This window comes from Marmota marmota, unplaced genomic scaffold (genome assembly GCF_001458135.2).
Source record: "Marmota marmota marmota unplaced genomic scaffold, marMar, whole genome shotgun sequence".
NCBI lineage: Eukaryota > Metazoa > Chordata > Mammalia > Rodentia > Sciuridae > Marmota > Marmota marmota.
Genome location: NW_026000058.1, coordinates 185,845 through 203,472, shown reverse-complemented (window position 1 = coordinate 203,472; position 17,628 = coordinate 185,845). Strand labels below are relative to the sequence as shown.

General features: G+C 39.8%; 1 protein-coding gene across 10 annotated transcripts in view; it reads right to left on the bottom strand.

The window, feature by feature from the left end:
* The window catches only part of Chd1l (chromodomain helicase DNA binding protein 1 like), a 51,371-nt gene that overhangs the window by 33,458 nt on the left and 285 nt on the right, over positions 1 to 17,628 (bottom strand). For 8 of the 10 annotated variants that reach the window (XR_007351473.1, XM_048813867.1, XM_048813868.1 and 5 more), the window contains exons 2-7: positions 15,082 to 15,194; positions 11,951 to 12,057; positions 11,333 to 11,447; positions 10,501 to 10,532; positions 2,915 to 2,996; positions 457 to 619 (exon numbers count right to left, since the gene is read on the bottom strand). Coding sequence is in view for 9 of the 10 variants with exons in the window: in XM_048813867.1 (XP_048669824.1) it covers positions 457 to 619; positions 2,915 to 2,996; positions 10,501 to 10,532; positions 11,333 to 11,447; positions 11,951 to 12,057; positions 15,082 to 15,194 (612 nt within the window). In the remaining variant the exon portion in view is untranslated. Of the gene's footprint in view, positions 1 to 456; positions 620 to 2,914; positions 2,997 to 10,500; positions 10,533 to 11,332; positions 11,448 to 11,950; positions 12,058 to 15,081; positions 15,195 to 15,980; positions 16,150 to 17,628 lie in introns of all 10 variants that reach the window. The other 2 variants (XM_048813869.1, XM_048813873.1) reach the window with 2 other exon arrangements.

Genomic DNA, 17,628 nt, shown 5'->3' with positions numbered 1-17,628 from the left:
GAAGCCGCATGGTAACATGAACTTGAGGCATGAGGATGGTAAGCTGAAGGCCAGCCTATGAAACTGAGCAAGACCCTGTCTCCAATTTTTTACAAAAGGACTGGGAAGAGCACCCCTGGGTTCAATCTCCATACCACAAAGAGAAAAAAAATTGAAAGAAAATTAGAAGTTGGTTTTAAAAAAACACACATATCAGTGGGTACTTTCTGTTTTTTCCAAAAATGAACCAATAAGCCCCAGTGCAGAATCATGTAACAAACAAGTAAGAGCCATGGATAGCAGACAAGTGGACACCACATGAGGGACCATCATCTGCCTTATATCTGTGGTGGATTTTCTCCCTGGAAGGCAGTCTCCGGTTATTGATTCTCTTCCTTTTCAATCTACAACTCTTATGCATTAGGGAAGTTTCTGTGTCAAGGTCCCTTGGGGATAATTTGCTGAATGGGAATTAACCTGATTTGGACTCTTTTTCAATATCCCGGTAACGTTCAACAAAATCCTCCATCTGTTCCTTGGAAAACAGGTCAGGTTCCACAAAACTGAGGAGAGAGTAGAGCTCTTGGAGGCTGTTCTGGATAGGAGTTCCAGTCAACAGGAGACTGAAGACCACCGAGAACTAGAATATGTAAACAAACACAATTAAAAATCTCTATCACTGGGAAGCAAAACCAAGTGACCCATCACAACATTTATTTGAACACAGAGGGACATGATCTAACACAATGAACCAAGGTAAATGAAATCAGAAGGCTCAGGTTCAAGTTGTACACTCTATTTAATGTGAGAAATAATACCTCTCCAGTTTCAACCATAAGGAGGGGATAATAATCTGTAAGAAGACACTCTTGTAAGCATGTAAGTGACATCGCGTTGTAAACTCTTGAGTATTACATGAGTATTCACTAGGGTTACTAAATGCAATCTATGTGAGGAGTCAAACTATGTTATGACCTACATGGGGGAATTAACGGGAGTATCTCAGTAAACACATTCATTCAAAGAGTTTGAGAAGCCAGAGTTATTTATAGCATCAGGCCTCTATGCTACAAGCAAGCAGCAAGATTTACACTGACACAATGTCTGTTCATAAACTTTGCAATATATCAGAGTCAAGATATCAAGATTTCTAGATGTTTCTGGATAGTAAGCCATGGACAGTCCAACATAAAAAGGGATTCTGTAAATTTTGAGAAACAGGGCTGGGAATGTGGGTCACCAGCAGAACGCCTGCCTAGCATGCATGAAGCCCTGGGTCAATCCCCAGCATTTCCAACAGAAAAAGGAAAAACACTGAGAAACAGGTAGGAACACAGAGGATAAGAGACTAATGAAGGAAGAAAAACAGTAACAACAGATATCAGGCCAAGCAGGTCAACCTCTGAGCTGACATTAACAAGAACTTACACCAGCAGAATTAAGTAATGTGGAAAAGTCACATCCTATGCATGTATATTATTTTAAATATAGAGTACAAACTCTTGGGAAGGACACGTAATCAAGGGTCCCTAAAAAGAAGGCAAAGAGGACAGCAGAGATAGAGGATGCCCTACCAGGCAGGGGATAACAATATTTGAAACTAATAAAAATGATGATATCTTCAGTAAAAACTCTAAACACTGCAACTTTTAGGCCAATAAATATTAAATACATAATCCAGGTCTAAGATTTTCCTCTAAATGACCTCAAATTTAAGTGATTTATTATAGGATGAGGACCAAATTTTGATTATCTCAGAAATTAACAAGTGTGGTCTCATGAATGAGCAAACTTTCAGGTCAACAAGGAGAAGGTACTTCACATTTCATTGGCTTCTCAGAAACAAGGGCAGCCCCAGGCCACAATGATCTTTCTCATCTACTTTGCCAAATGATACAAGAGATCAAGAGAAGGGAATGCAATCAAGTGTATCATACTAAAAATACAACAGACGAGAGACTGAAGGCAATATGCTGTAAGAAATTGGTCTCTTCATGACTCCATGTGAACGGTAAGTTTCTAAATAGGTAAACTGGGGGAGGCATAAGGTATATCCAATGCATCTGCAACTGCAGACAGGAGTATAAGATCTTTATTTGTAAAAAAAAAAAAAAGAGAAAAATTAAAAGCACTCAAAAGAGTTGAAACATCTCCAAAAATACAATGCATTTTATTGGGGTAGGGTCTGACACATTTGATAACTAGATTTTAGTAAATGTTATCTTCTACATAATAGAGAAAGGAATAGTAATTAGCCATATTAAATACTACTTTTGTCACTGCCCTCCAAAACAGGTTTATTTAGCTCTGCAGAAGTCTGACTATAAAAGTTTTAATTTATGAGATGGACATCATTATCCGAAGTACATGTATGAAGACACGAATGGTGTGACTCTACTTTGTGTACAACCAGAGATATGAACAATTGTGCTCTATATGGGTAATGTGAATTGTAATGCATTCTGTGGTTATATATTACAAATTAGAACAAATAATAATAATCATAAAGTTTCCATTTAGTTGGCTCTGTATAGACTAGACTAAGTGGTTTCAAAGGGGAGTTAGAGGGGAGAAGAAACGGTGGACAGATGGGTATAGGATTTCTGAGCCAGGAAACCTGCTCTGCATGATACTATAGGGTGGAAACATGCCATCGCCTGTTGTTCAAACTCACAGGACACGCAACAGCGAGTGAATCCAGCATTACGGACTCTGGTGACACTGAGGTGCCAACGTAGGTTCATTAGTTTTAACATCTCTCTTCAGGGAGAGGCTGAGAATGGGGGAAGCTAGGCTTGTAAAGGGGCAGGGGATATATGGGAACTCTCTGTACCTTCTATTCAATTTTGCTGTAAACCTAACTTGCTCTAAAAAATAAAGTCTATTAAAAAAGGAAGGGGGGTGTGTAAAAACTAAGACTATCCTTTGAGTTTACCTCCGAGAGTGTCTTATGCAGCAGAGAGCTTTGGCTTTTCAATCTGTGGGCTTCATCCACAACAAGAACACTCCAGGAGAAGCTGTGAGAGAAAATCCAAACTTTCAGTTTCGTGTAGCTCAAACATATTTCACAACCACATCTTACTATACAATTATGACGTGTTAGACTAACAGCCCACTCTGTTAGAAGCATACCTGGCATCGTGACCTCCCTATCATGAAAGGTTACCATGTGCTTTGTTTGTTTCCCTCAGATGAGAAAGATCTATGCAGAAAGTAAGGAGCCGGAGACAGAAATGAAAGGATACGTTTATCATATTGTACTATGTACCAGACATTGCGCTTGTGGCTTTATGTGCAATTTAATCCAAAGAATAAGACAAGTAACCATAATTGTGCCAACAAGGACACTAAAACTCTGATAGGCTAGGTAACTAGGTCAAGATCATAAGGGCAGAGCAGATACTCAAACCCATAAGAAAAATCAAGAGACAGTGATGTCACAGCAGCTAAAGGAGTAGGACTTTAAAATGGGAGAGTGGTGAACAGGATCACGGAGATGTCCAGGATGATGCAGCCACTGGACTTGTTAACGTGGAGGTCACTGGGGGCTGCTGCCACAGCATGTTTATAGTATAGTATGTCATGAGAGCAATTTCTCAAGAAGTTTCAGTCCTAGAATCATATTTTTAACAGATGCTACTGGTGGAAAGCTGTTAAAAAAATCCAAAATATGGAAAAAGATTGGATGATATTCTAGATGCATTAACTTAAAATAGCAAAAAAATGAAAATAAACTATCTAATAATAGGTGATAAAACGATAAATAGTAGCTGCAAAATACAATAATGAAAAAGGTATAAATATTAAATATCCTTTTAAAAATGTGAAAATCATGCAAAAGATAATAAAGTGGGCGTTATAAGACTTTTAAGTTTTTAATTTTATTGGTAAACATTATGGAATCCCACTGCATTATTTTTGCACTTGTAAAACTAAGTGTGTCAAACAAAAAAGTGAGTAAGGAAGGACAATACTTGAAAAATTAAAACAAACGTCTGTGTAAAGGCTGGCCTACAAAAAGGAAGCCTTCTTTCCAATACCACGACAGACACTACAGACATATAGGAAGATAATCAGAAATGATGTTAAAAACTTATACTCCAATAAAATAGAAAACCTCAAAGACATCGACAAATTTCTAGAGTCATATGATTTGCCTAAATTGAATCAGGATGAAATACACAATTTAAACAGATCAATTTCAAATGATGATGGGCTGGAGATGTGGCTCAAGTGGTATCGCACTCGCCTGGCTTGCATGCGGCCCGGGTTCGATCCTCAGCACCACATACAAACAAAGATGCTGTGTCCGCTGAGAACTAAAAAATAAATATTAAAATTCTCTCTCTCTCGCTTTAAAAAAAAAAAAAATTCAAATGACGAAATAGAAGATACTATCAGAAGTCTACCAACCAAGAAAAGCCAAGGACTGGATGGATACACAGCCGAGTTCTACAAGACCTTTAAGAAGAACTAATACCAATACTCTTAATTTATTTCAGGAAATAGAAAAAGAGGGAGCACTTCCAAACTCATTTTATGATGCCAATATCACCCTGATTCCAAAACCAGGCAAAGACATATCAAAAAAAGAAAACTTCAGACCAGTATCTCTAATGAACAAGATACAAAAATTCTCATAAAATTCTAGCAAATGGAATACAAAAACATCAAAAAGATTGTGCACCATGATCAAGTGGGATTCATCCCAGGGATGCAAGGTTGGTTCAACATAACAGAAATCAATAAATATAAGTCATCACATCAATAGACTTAAAGATAAGAATCATATGATCATCTCAATAGATGCAGAAAAAGCATATGACAAAATACAGCACTCCTTCATGTTCAAAACACTAGTAAAACTAAAGATAACAGGAACATATCTCAAAATCATAAAGGCTTTCTAAGCTAAGCCCCAGGCCAACATCATTCTAAATGAAGAAAAATTGAAGGCATTCCCTCTAAAAACTGGAACAAGAAAGGGATGCCCTCTTTTACCACTTCTATTTAACACAGTACATGAAACACTGGCCAGAGCAATTGGACGAAAGAAACGAAAGGGATACATATAGGAAAAGAACTCAAATTGGCATTATTTGATGATGATACGATTCAACACCTAGAAGACCCTAAAAGTTCCACCAGAAAACTTCTAGAACTAGTAAATAAATGAATGTAGCAGGATATAAAATCATCACCCATAAGTCAAAAGCATTTCTGTATATCAGTGACAAAGCCTCTGGAAAGAAATGAGAAAAACTATCTCATTCACAATAACCTCAAAACAACAACAACAAAAATAAAACAAAAAACAAAACAAAACAAAAACCCCAGAACACACACAAAAAAACTTGGGAATCTACTTAAGGAAAGAGGTAAAAAATCTGTATAAAGAAAATTATAGAACCCTAAAGAAAGAAATCAAAGAAGGCCTTAGAAGATGGAAAGATCTACCTCACTCTAGGATAGGCAGAATTAATATTTTATCAAAATGACCATACTACCAAAAGCAGTATACAGATTTAATGCAATTCCAATCAAAATCCCAATGGCATTCCTCATAGAAACAGAAAAAGCAATCATGAAATTCATCTGCTAAGATAAGAGACCCAGAATAGCTAAAGCAATCCTTAGCAGGAAGAGTGAAGCAGGGGGCATCACTATACCAGACCTTAAACTATACTACAGAGCAATAGTAACAAAAACAGCATGGTATTGGCACCAAAACAGACTGGTAGACCAGAATAGAGGGCACAGAGACTAACCCACAAAATTGCAATTATCTGATATTAGACAAAGGTGCCAAAAACACACACTGGAGAAAAGATAAACTCTTCAACAAATGGTGCTGGTAAAACTGAAAATCCACGTGCAAAATGAAATAAACCCCTATCTCTCACCGTGCACAAAACTCGAGTCAAAATGGATCAAGGACCTGGGAATAAAACCAGAGACCCTGCATCTAATAGAAGAAAAAGTAGGCCCTAATCTCCATCATGTGGGATTAGGCCCCAACTTCCTTAATAAGACTCCTTTGGTGCCAGAATTAAAATCAAGAATCAATAAATGGGACAGATTCAAACTAAAAAGTTTCTTCTCAGCAAAAGAAACAATTTGCGAGAGTGTACATCTTGGGAGCAAATCTTTACCCCTCACATATCAGACAGAGCACTAATCTTTAAGGTATATAAAGAACTCAAAAAGCTAAACACTAAAATAAATAAATAAATAAATAACCAACCAACCCAATCAATAAATGGGCCAAGGACCTGAACAGACACTTCTCAGAAGATGATATACAATCAGTCAACAAATATATGAAAAAAATGTTCATCATCACTAGCAATTAGAGACACAAAAACCAAAAGTACTCTAAGATTTCATCTCACTCCAATCAGAATGGCAGCTATTATGGATACAAACAACAATAAGTGTTGGCGAGGATGTGGGAGAAAAGGTACACTGCTGGTGGGACTGCAATTGGTGTAGCCAATATGGAAAGCAGTATGGAGATTCCTTGGAAAGCTGGGAATGGAACTACCATCCGACCCAGCTATCCCACGCCTCGGTCTATACTCAAAGGACTTAAAAACAGCATACTACAGGAACACAGCCACATCAATGTTTATAGCAGCACAATTCACAATAGCTAAACTGTGGAGCCAACCTAGATGCCCTTCAGTAGATGAATGGATTAAAAAATGTGGCAAACATACACAATGAAATATTACTCAGCAATAAAAGAGAATAAAATCATGGCATTTGCAGATAAATGGATGGAGTTGGAGAATAATGCTAAGTGAAGTTAGCCAATCCCAAAAATCCAAATGCTGAATGTTTTCTTTGATATAAGGAGGCTGATTCTTAGTGGGGTAGGGAGGGAGAACATTGGAGAAATAGACGAACTCTAGATAGGGCAGAGGGGTGGGAGGGGAAGGGAGGGGGCATGGGGTTAGAAATGATGATAGAATGTGATGGACACTATTATCCAAGGTACATGTATGAAGACACGAATGGTGTGAATATACTGTGTAAACAACCAGAGATATGAAAAAAACGTGCTCTATATATGTGATATGAATTGCAATGCATTCCGCTGTCATATATAAATAAAAAAACTAATATAAAGAAAGATAATTAACCCATAATGGATGTGTTGGTCAGCTTTCTGCTACTGTGACAAGTAGCTGAGATAATGAGTTTATAAAGAGAAAAGTTTTACTCTGGCTCACAATTTTGGAGGGTCAGTCCACCCTCAGCTGGCCCCCTTGCTGATAAGCACATCATGGCAGAAGGGCATGGCACAGCAGGCCAGCTCTCTCAAGGCTGGGACATAAAGAGCAAAGAGGAAGAGGCTGGATGCCTGCTACCCATTCCAAGGACACACCCTCAATGAATGACCAGAAGACATCCCATGAGGGCTCACCTTTCAAAGGTTCCACACACTCTCACCAGTTTCATGCTGGGGACCAAGACTTTAACATATGAGCCTTTGGGAGATATACAGGATCCGAACTCTAGCAGTAACTCTCAATAAGTACTAGCTGTTAATAATATCATCTTCTTCCTCACTTTTACTCAACTCTTTTTTAAGCATCTCTCATTTTCCCCTCTTATTTAAATCATTTAATAAATATGTTTGCACAGTTCTTGTGTCCCACAAGCAGTGTAAGAGGAATTTTGGATGGAAGGAATTAAATGTGGGAGATCCGATCACAGAGGCTCACAGTATAGGTGGTGGGCAGGTTAATAAACACACTGGCACTCTACCTACTGGTGAGCACATGCCACCCTTTGCCTTTGTTTCTGTTTGTCTGCATCTGCTACAAGACTACACACCCCTGAAAGTCAAGGTCAATGTCTTAATCTTCTCTATCCCTATGGCCTCATCTGGACCATGATTCAATAAATATTTGCAAAACAACAACAACAACAACAACAACAAAGGAAGCCTTCCTCCTCAGGCTACAGAGAAAATTGAGAGGAAGAGAGCCAGAGACAGACACTCAGCTAATGAGAGTGGAGTAGGAGAAGACTGAACTGGGGATCCAAAGAGAGGGCAGGAAGTCCAAGGAGAGCACTGGGCAGAATAAGCAGGGGATGTATTTAGGATTACAAGGAGACAGGGTCCCCATGAGGTTGGACGGTGGTTATGACATAGGTGGTGAGCGTCCATAGTATAGTGCCACTCAAAACAGACTAGGTCTGATTCCTTTGGAAGGACTAGACACAGATATGTATATACACAAACATCTAAAAATGCTTATTCAATGCAAAAGGCTAAGTGAAGTGGATTTTGGTTCAATGAGTGAAAGTGGATTGAATCACTCATCAAAGGAAATTAAAGACTGTTTCCCGGAAACGAAAGTAGAGGGAATTCCAACACAAGAATGGAGAGTCCAACAAGGGAACTCCTGATCTTCTCGATCCAAGATTTTACAAGCCTACTGCCTGTTGTCCAAAAGATTTCAATATTTCATGGTGATAACATACAACTTAAAAACGGCCTTCATAAACCTGAGTGCAGATTTTATCACATTGCCTATTTTCAGAATGTAAAATATAGCAATGGAGAAATATAACATTAACAAACATACTAAAAGAAACAACTATGCTGTTGGGATTCTTGCTATGAGTCAATATTATAAATGTCCCTTTATTACTAAGGCTCTTAAATCCACCCAGAAATGCATTCAGAACAGATTGAAATATAAAAATATGTTTCTGCTGAATAAGGTGACATTTCAGTGCTTCTACAGACTTAGAGACGCACTCTTAAAAACACGGTCCAGTGCCTGGGGCTGTGGCTCCTCAGTAGAGCACTCGCCTAGCATGTGCGAGGTCCTGGGTTTGATCCTCAACACTACATAAAACTAAATAAATAAAATAAAGGTGTTGTGTCCAACTACAACTAAAAAAATAAACATAAAAAAAAAAAAAGAGGCCCAAAGCACCAAGTGCTGGGTTTGAATGTCTACTCTGCCTTACTTGGATTCTTAATCTCTTAATTTCCTTGTTTGTAAAATGAATAATAATCCCTGCCTACTAGGATTTTCATGAAACCAAAATGGGACAATTTACATAAAGTACCCAAGAACATTTATGTCCCAATCTTATTACCTTCTGAGACCTGCCAGATAGTACCGTGTTTCATGGATATCTTTGTACTCCTCATCCCTCTACTGTACAGACCATGGGGCAGCTCTATGATTTACTTTCCTGGTTATTACCAGTAATTCCCTTTCCATGGAGAGACTTCAAAACAAGACAAGTTGGATATTAAGAAGACAAGAAGAGCTGGGGTAAGGACTGAGTGGTAGAGCAGTTGGGAGGCCCTCAGCTCAATGCCCAGAACCATAAAATGAAATGACATGAAATAACGTGACACGACATAAAAATAATAAAGTAAAAAGAAAGAAAAAGAGGGAACACATCATATGCTCATTTAAATGTAAATTAAGTAAAACAAAATACTGGATGGAATCATAAAATCTTGGGCCCAGTCTTCAAAGTAAGAGTAAAATAGAAACTCATTTACAACAATCTGGATGAGGAAAAAATATTTACAATATTGATCAGGCCCTTTGAGAACAAAACCTTCTGAGTATGAAAGATGCACACAGGGCACGATGGGGCACACCTACAATGACAACTACTTGGGAAGCTGGAGGATTGCAAATTTGAGTCCCGTCCCAACGACTTAGTGAGACTATCTCAAAATAAACAATGAAAAGGGCTGGGCATGCAGCTCAGTGGTAAATGCCCCTGAGTTCAATCCCCAGTACCAAGACATAGTTAAATGGACAAATTACAAGTACACTTCAAACTTCTTTTCCAAATAGTCAGTTCTATCGCACTGACTGCTACCTGGTAATTGCCAGGAAAAGGCTCCTATACTACAGTGAGATCTCAAGCAGCAGTCCTGACAGGTGTCTGTGCAGTCACAGTGTAAAGAATCCAGTGTCCAGGCTGGATGCAGTGGCCATCTGTGATCCTGGAGACTCTGGGAGCTGAGGCAGGAGGATCACAAATTCAAGGCCTTCCTTGGCAACTTAGAAAGACCCTGTCTCAAAATTTAAAAAATTAATAAATAAAAAGGACTGGAGATGTTGCTCAGTGGTAGAGTACTCCTGGGTTCAATCCCCAGTACCAAAATAAAACCAAAAAACAACAATAAAAATCTGCTAGTAATAAAAATCTCTAGTAATCTGCTAAACACCAACCATGTAGATTTAATCTCAGTTGTCACAATAGTCATCCAAAGTAAGAAAGGTAACTACCCCCAGTTTACAGATGAGGACACTGAAGTTGATGGAAATTAAGAAACCAACCCAATAACACATAGCTAATGAGTAGAGGTTAGATCACAGAATTCCCACCATGCCTGCCTATACATCAACAGGGCCCAAAGAAGACAGACCAGACATATCACGAAAGAGGCCAAGTATCAAAAAGTATAAGACAAGACAAGACTTCCACACATTCAGCACAGTTTCTGACAGGGTACAGTATACTCACGATTTTAGAAACGGTGCATCTTTCAAGCAAATCTGAAAAATCAAGGAAGACACATTAAAAAGACTGGTATTGCTGGGCATGGTGGCCCACACCTGAATCCCAGCAGCTTCTGGAGACTCAGGCAGGATGGCGGCAGGCTCAAAGCCAGCCTCAGCAACTTACTGAGATTCTGTCTTCAAAAATAAAAAAGGCTGAGGATTGATTCAGTGGTTAAGTACCCTTAGGTTCAATCCTTGGTAACAAAAGAAAAAAAAGTTAGAATTAAAAAAATAAAGACTGGTATTGATAAATTCTGATTATTAATAATCTAGTTTCTTATTTCTTGTTAACTCTCTTAAACCAGAGGATCTAAGCCTTTAACTTGTTTACTAAGTTAAAAACTAAGCACAATTTCTAAGTAGCACTATCACACAAACAGATAGAAGTTATGGTGAAGTAGAAGGTCTTACAGTTGCCCAGTCACTAGATAAGGATTTAAAACAAGACTGAAACTAGGCATCCTGCATTCCTATCCCCCGGTTATCAGACATGATGCCTCTGTACATGAAACCCTCTGCCCTGCTGCCTGCCTCCTCCTGTTCATCCACAAAGAGGCAGCTAAAGTGCCACTTTCTGGGAAGCTTTCCCCTTAATCCACAAGTAGAGAGGGAAATATGTCTAGCTAGCTTGAAGCACAGTGATTCTGCACTTCGTTTGGTCACAGTCCCTCTTTGACAATGTGATGAAGGTGGATGTCCTCCTAGAAAAATGTGTGCCCTCAAAAAAAAAGTCAATATAATTCAGTGGGTTCTACAACTTCTAAGGACCCAGGTTAGGAGAAACGAATGAATACCTCATAGGTAGTCAGCAGCACATGAAAACGTGACTTCTGTTTTAGGTCTTGCTGAAGATGGGCTCTTTCCTCCTTGTCCCCTGCATATGTTACACAAGAAAGACCTGGAGCAAATCTAAATCCAAGAAAAGAAGCAGATGACCCAAATGCCACAGCCATGAGATGGTGTGTGCATGTCATGGACGGACTGCAGTGAGCAGACGCCATTCATTCGGTGCTGGTCACAGAACTGTACCTAGAATAATGGTTAAACCCCAGGATAAAGTCTGTGTTAAGCAGGGAGAAGGATCAGGTCTAAGAGGGTCTCGTGCTAACTAAAAATGCAATGATGTTTCTCACTTTAGTTACTTCCTATGTTACTATGAGAAGGACAGTTTCTCCTTTACATCAGCAAAATTTACTGAGATAAGTACTAGCCTTTAAATTGTAGAAGGGTAACAGTAACACCCACTGGATCCTCCCCTATCAGATCTTGTGTCTTGCCTACACTGTTTCAGTTCAACCTTTCTGGAATAAAATCATTGAATATGACAAGATTTTGCTTCATGATCTTTTATCCATCATCTAGAAAAATATCTTAACATAAACAATACAAGAAAAGCTACATCTACTCTGTACCTTTCCATTTCTTCTTTCCAGTTGTTCAAAACAGACAGAGGACTGAGAATCAGAAATGGTCCTTCATCATTTAACCTTCCCGTCAAGTAAATGAGGAGAGCAATCGTCTGAAACAAAGCAGGCAGTTTTGATCACCTTTCCAGGAGACACAACCATAAAGTTCCCACAACCATAGGCAGAGAACACAAACTGTTATACATGACTTGCTTTATAAAGAAATTCCATACAATCTTCCACATATTAGGAAACCAGTACGTTCTTAGAACGACATCAGGTAAGCTCAGTGACTTTGCTAAGGAAATTGATGGTGTTCAATTACTTTAGGAGTTAACGAGCAATGAGGCTCAATATTTATGTAACTGAACCAAAGGGAAAAACGTCAGGAAAGAACAGAAATCAATGAAAGCAATACACCTGTTGGAAAACAGCAGGAGTACTTTGAAAATATTAAGCCAGAAGTGCTAAGACCTGACAGCAAACAGTACATGCACATCACGGCCTTGGCCCTTGGCTCGGCTGCTCTGATGAGAGTGCTTTCCTTCCTCCCCAACTTTCTCCCTCCTTCTATAACCATTTAGAGGGTGCCTTCTGCTGGCTCAAGTTCTATGTGAACAAAACAGATACAACCTTTGGTCTTTCATAATGGGTGCACTATAATCATACTGTATAGGGGATCCATATGCCATAGTTGTACATGCATACATCTACAACACACATTCAAATGCAGAAAACAGACAATAAATCATTCTCACAAGAAGTATGAGTATGAAATGAAACTTTGCAAAGCCAAATGTGCATACTTCGGGACATGTTTGAGTACACTTATGTTTCTAAAGTTGCTCTCAACAAACAAAAACACGTGAAGAGCTTGCATCCCCAAATACTGTGCTATTTCTGAGGAAAAAATATGCCCTAAGGATCAAATTCAAAATCCTGAGAAAACTATAGGCTCAAAGGTGTTCACATCAAAATTAATTTAAGTAACCCAAAAAAGGGGGAATTCATGATTCCTCATCAATAGGACGTTTAAGCAAATTATAAATTCTCGATGGCATACTATGCAGCCAGTTGAATGATTGTGAATATAATAAAATGCAAAACTACTGTGCCGATGTTACATTAATGAAGAGAAACCATATGGGCTAGATGTGCACTGTAACTTCAATGATGTAAAACATACCTTGCTGCTTATGGCTGTGGTTAGAGTGCTGTGATGACAGAGTGGCAGTTCTTTTTTTTTTGGCACAATCATATTATTAATCTTAAAAAGGAAATGATTTTCTCATTTAACTATCCCAGCCCAAAGTGTGCCCAGAGCATCCCTCTAATAAGTGGCTTAACTGGATTAAAACCATTCTGTTGAGTGCTCCCTGAGGATGCAATTTAGAGAAAGTTTGTCTTTTATTACCACAAATCAGAAGTGTCTACCAAATAAATTTAGAGTCACTAGTGAATTTTATCAAACATCTAAAATGGAAATGAGAACAATTTTACATAAACTTTTGCTGAAAATTGGAGAGGAACACTTCTCAATATATTCTATGAGGCCAGCTTTACCCAAATACTAAAACCAGACAAAATTAGTATAAAAAAGAATATCACAAAACAATATCCTTCATAATGTAGATGCAAAATTTCTAAACATACTTTTACCAAAACAGACTTGGAGTTGGTATTTTTTTAGAGAATTTAAAGTAGAGGTGGAAAGGCAAAGGACAAGTGGAATTTGCTGGCTCTCTGTGAAGTCAGTAGGACAATTTCAATGACTGAGACAAAGGAGATTATAGGGAGGATACCTCCAGGAAACTGATTTTTAGTTTCATAGTTCTCGTACAGGAATATACCAGGAACAGATTTGTTTGCCCAAGAGAGAGAAGTGATGAATCTCAGGGGACCTTATATAAATGGTCGCATTGTTTCTGAATAATGCCAAGATTGATGAGGTACATCTGGCCTAAGTAAAGGAGGCTTCAACATATGATCAGACTAGCCTATGTGCACTGCTGCTCCAGCTTAAAGTTTATATATATATATATACACGGTGAGCGTCGGAGGGGACAGTTGAACTTCTAAAAGGATGATGAGACCTTGCTCATTCTCTCCAGTGACCACTGGTGAAACTTTCCTGGGATTGAAAAGTTCTTAATCTTCCTGATTTCTGATCAAGCTGCCTCTGACATATATCATGACTGTACCAGGATATCTTTTGTATCCTTCAGATAAGTAATCCTTATGTGATTAACCCAAGAGGTGTTGTGACTGAATTTTCCATTAATCCAAGGCCATGTGACAACCCAGGGCAGTACTGCTTATTATCCTGGCAGAAGCATCAATTTCAACACTCCACCATTGATCACTAGATCAATGCCCGAGGGGGCCACATCTGATTCTCCCCTTTTAAGGTCAGAGAGTCTAAGTTTTATTTTGGAAAACATAGGGTACTTCCTCCATATTTCTCTATCACTGTAGAAAAATGGGCAGCAGCCCAACCCCAACCCACCCCCACTGAGAGAGAGCAATATTAGAAGCAATACAGTTAACTTCATATAGTGTTACTAAGGAGCACAGTCAATTTGGTCCTTGGGCAAGTATACATGCTTCACACAGAGAAAAGCCCTAAACCTGGGCCCATTAACTGCACTTGTAACTTAAGTAACTTTTCTCACAGACACATGTCAATGCTCATATAAAGGTAATGACATAATTAATAACTACACCCACAACTAGAAAAATCAATCCCAAGGTTGTGAACTCTTAAAAGTTAAGCATTTCACATTCTAGTATATACATACATACACACACACATACACCCTCACACACACATATATGTAACAGCACTTAAAGATGGTATTAAGCCAGGTGTGGTGGCACACGCCTATAATCCCATTGGCTCCGGAGGCTAAGGCAGGAGGATCATGAGTTCAAAGCCAACCTCAGCAATTTAGTGAGGCACTAAGCAACTAAGTGAGACACTGTCTTCAAATAAAATACAAAAAAGGGCTGGATGTATGGTTAAGTTTTTAAGTGCACCTGAGTTCAATCTGGGGTACCAAAAAAAAAAAAAAGATGGTAATGAGTTGTGAGGAGGTGTTTCAGTGTAGGTAAACAGTGCTTCTTCCACAGTAACATACCTGGCAGGTCTTACCAAGGCCCATCTCATCTCCCAGGATGCAGCCATTTTGACAGTGGAATCGCTGGGCTAGCCAGTTGACTCCCTCCAGTTGATAAGGGCGTAAATGAATTCCTAGAAATAAAAAATATAGCAAAACCAGAGAGCAGACATTTCAGCACATATGTGGGCTAAGCTCTAAGGCTTTGAATGAAGAACATGGCTTACATTCCCTTAATGTCAAACTTTATTGGCTATATCTTTTATTGGGACGTTCTACGTATACAAACATTAGCTGATTTCCAAATTTCTTTTTGGGCAGACTTAGGTTACCATTCAAAGCCCTGAAATAGCCTGTCACTGTTATATAATCTTCTTGATCGATGAGAAACTCAGCCTGGGATTTGTTCTGTAATACCCAGTCTCAAGCCACTGTCCTTTCCTGGAAATAAGTATTCCTGGAAGTGATGCGACAAACAACACATGGACTGTTCATATGCTTGCTTAATGGCACTCATCTAAATCTGCCATTCCTGTATATTGTCCCTTAAAGAAAAGGGAGACAGTAAAACACCATGATCCTGAATGCTCCCTTTCTGTTTACAAAAACCTAGCAAAATTAAGGGACCAATGAGATCAAGCCTAGGCTGGAAAGTCCAGATACATATCATCTTGAAGGACACTGGCTTTCTCTATGCACACTGGGCACTAGGGCAAGTTAGTGTTATCTGTAAAAAGCTACTTTCTTGCATGTATGCTGGTCATACACACAAACTAATGCTGATGTCACTGCTTCCTCAGTCTAACATGTAAGACTCCTCCCTGAATGGGGCTGGGCAGAGAACTGAGGGCTCTGTGGAAAGGATACATGTCACTTGTTTGGCCAGAGCCACCAGGCAAAACACCAGGAGCAAGAAGCACCTTCAGGGACACAGGTGCTATCTGTTCAGTCTGTTGCCACGGAACTCTTCCTGGAGCCATCATTGATCTGTTAGAAGCTTTCCCGGATAAATCATGTCTCCTATGCTGTCTCCAGCACCTTCTTTGGCCTCCCCACAACCTAGTACAACTGGGCTGTGGACTGCCCCTGCTAAAGGACAAAATGAAAACAGGACTACACTGTGCGCCAACAGAGAAGCAGGGTTAAGAATGGAGATGCTGCTACATAAAGGGTGTTTAAAACTGAACAAGGATGGCAAGACACTATAAATATTTATATTATATATATTTATAATTATATCTATAAAATATTCAAAAGTAAAAGGTTGATGGGATGGGGTTGTAGCTCAGTGGAAGAGCACTTGTGTCACACATATGAGGTCCTGGGTTCGATCCTCATAAAATAATAAGTAAAAATAAAGATATATATTTTAAAAAGTAAAAGGTTGAAGTGGTGGATAAAGAGTGACCCTCAAAAGAGTTCATGCACAGACCTCAGAATCAGTGAATGTTACCTTACTTGGCAAAAAGGAGTCCACAGCCATGACTAAGGTTGAGGGCCTGGAGATGGGGAGACCATACTGAGTTATCCTGGATTACCCAATCTAATCACTCACACCTTTAGAAAATGGACCCTTTACCAGATGTGATTAGGAGGAGGTGACTATAATGAGGCAGTCCAGGTACCCTCGCCCAAAAGACCTTGCCATGATTAACCCTCTCCTCTTGTGAGATCAGGATGCCTTGCAGTTTGAAGCTTCCTCTTGTTCTAAATGATCTGTTGGCTCTCCAGAGTCAGGCCTCTGTTCTAAAACTCCAGTCAATGTCTGGGCTATGATATTCCACAGAAGCTTTGCAAGATATTATCATTGGGGAAACTGAGGACGGTTCCATGGGATCTCTTTTTTTTAAAACTGCATGAGAATCTATAACTAGTATATAATAACATGTTTAATTAAAATGATATGAAACTATACAAAGATAACAGTATTTAATACTTAGAAGATGACTGCAAAAGTAAAAAAAAATCATCCCCAAAGAAGTTAGACAGAAAAGTATTTAATATAGGGAATCAGGTCACCATAAAATTTTTTGTTGGAAGGGCTGGAAAAGCAGCCCCGGTTTAGCTTCCTGGTACAGCTGCTGGATAACTGTCACAGAACTGGCTCCTTCAGGTGGCATCTCCCTCCAGGACCCGGAATCCAGGAACCCACCCAAAGCAAACGCTATTTCCCCAAATGTTTTACAAAGCACACACACTACTGCTGGGATCAACTCACGAACAGGTTCCCCAAATACCCATGATTCTCACAAACAGGGCGGCGGGTCGCCCCGCTCCGCAGCTACCCTTGGGTCGCGGGTCCCCCTCCTCCCTGCGCCGCCTGGTAGTTCACACCCCGACTGCTCTTCCCGAGGAGTCCCCTGCAGGTCTCTCCGGCTCACGGCGGCGGACCAGCCGCGCCCCACGCTCTGAGGGAAGCGGCACGGCGCCTCGTTCCCCGAGAGCCCCGGAACCGCGGGTCGGACCCCAGAGGCGGGGGCGGGCCGAGCGCTCTCCGCCGAGAAGCGCCGCTCTCCGGGCGGGAACCTCGGGCGCGGCCCCGCCTCCAGCAGCGCTCCCGTGCAGACG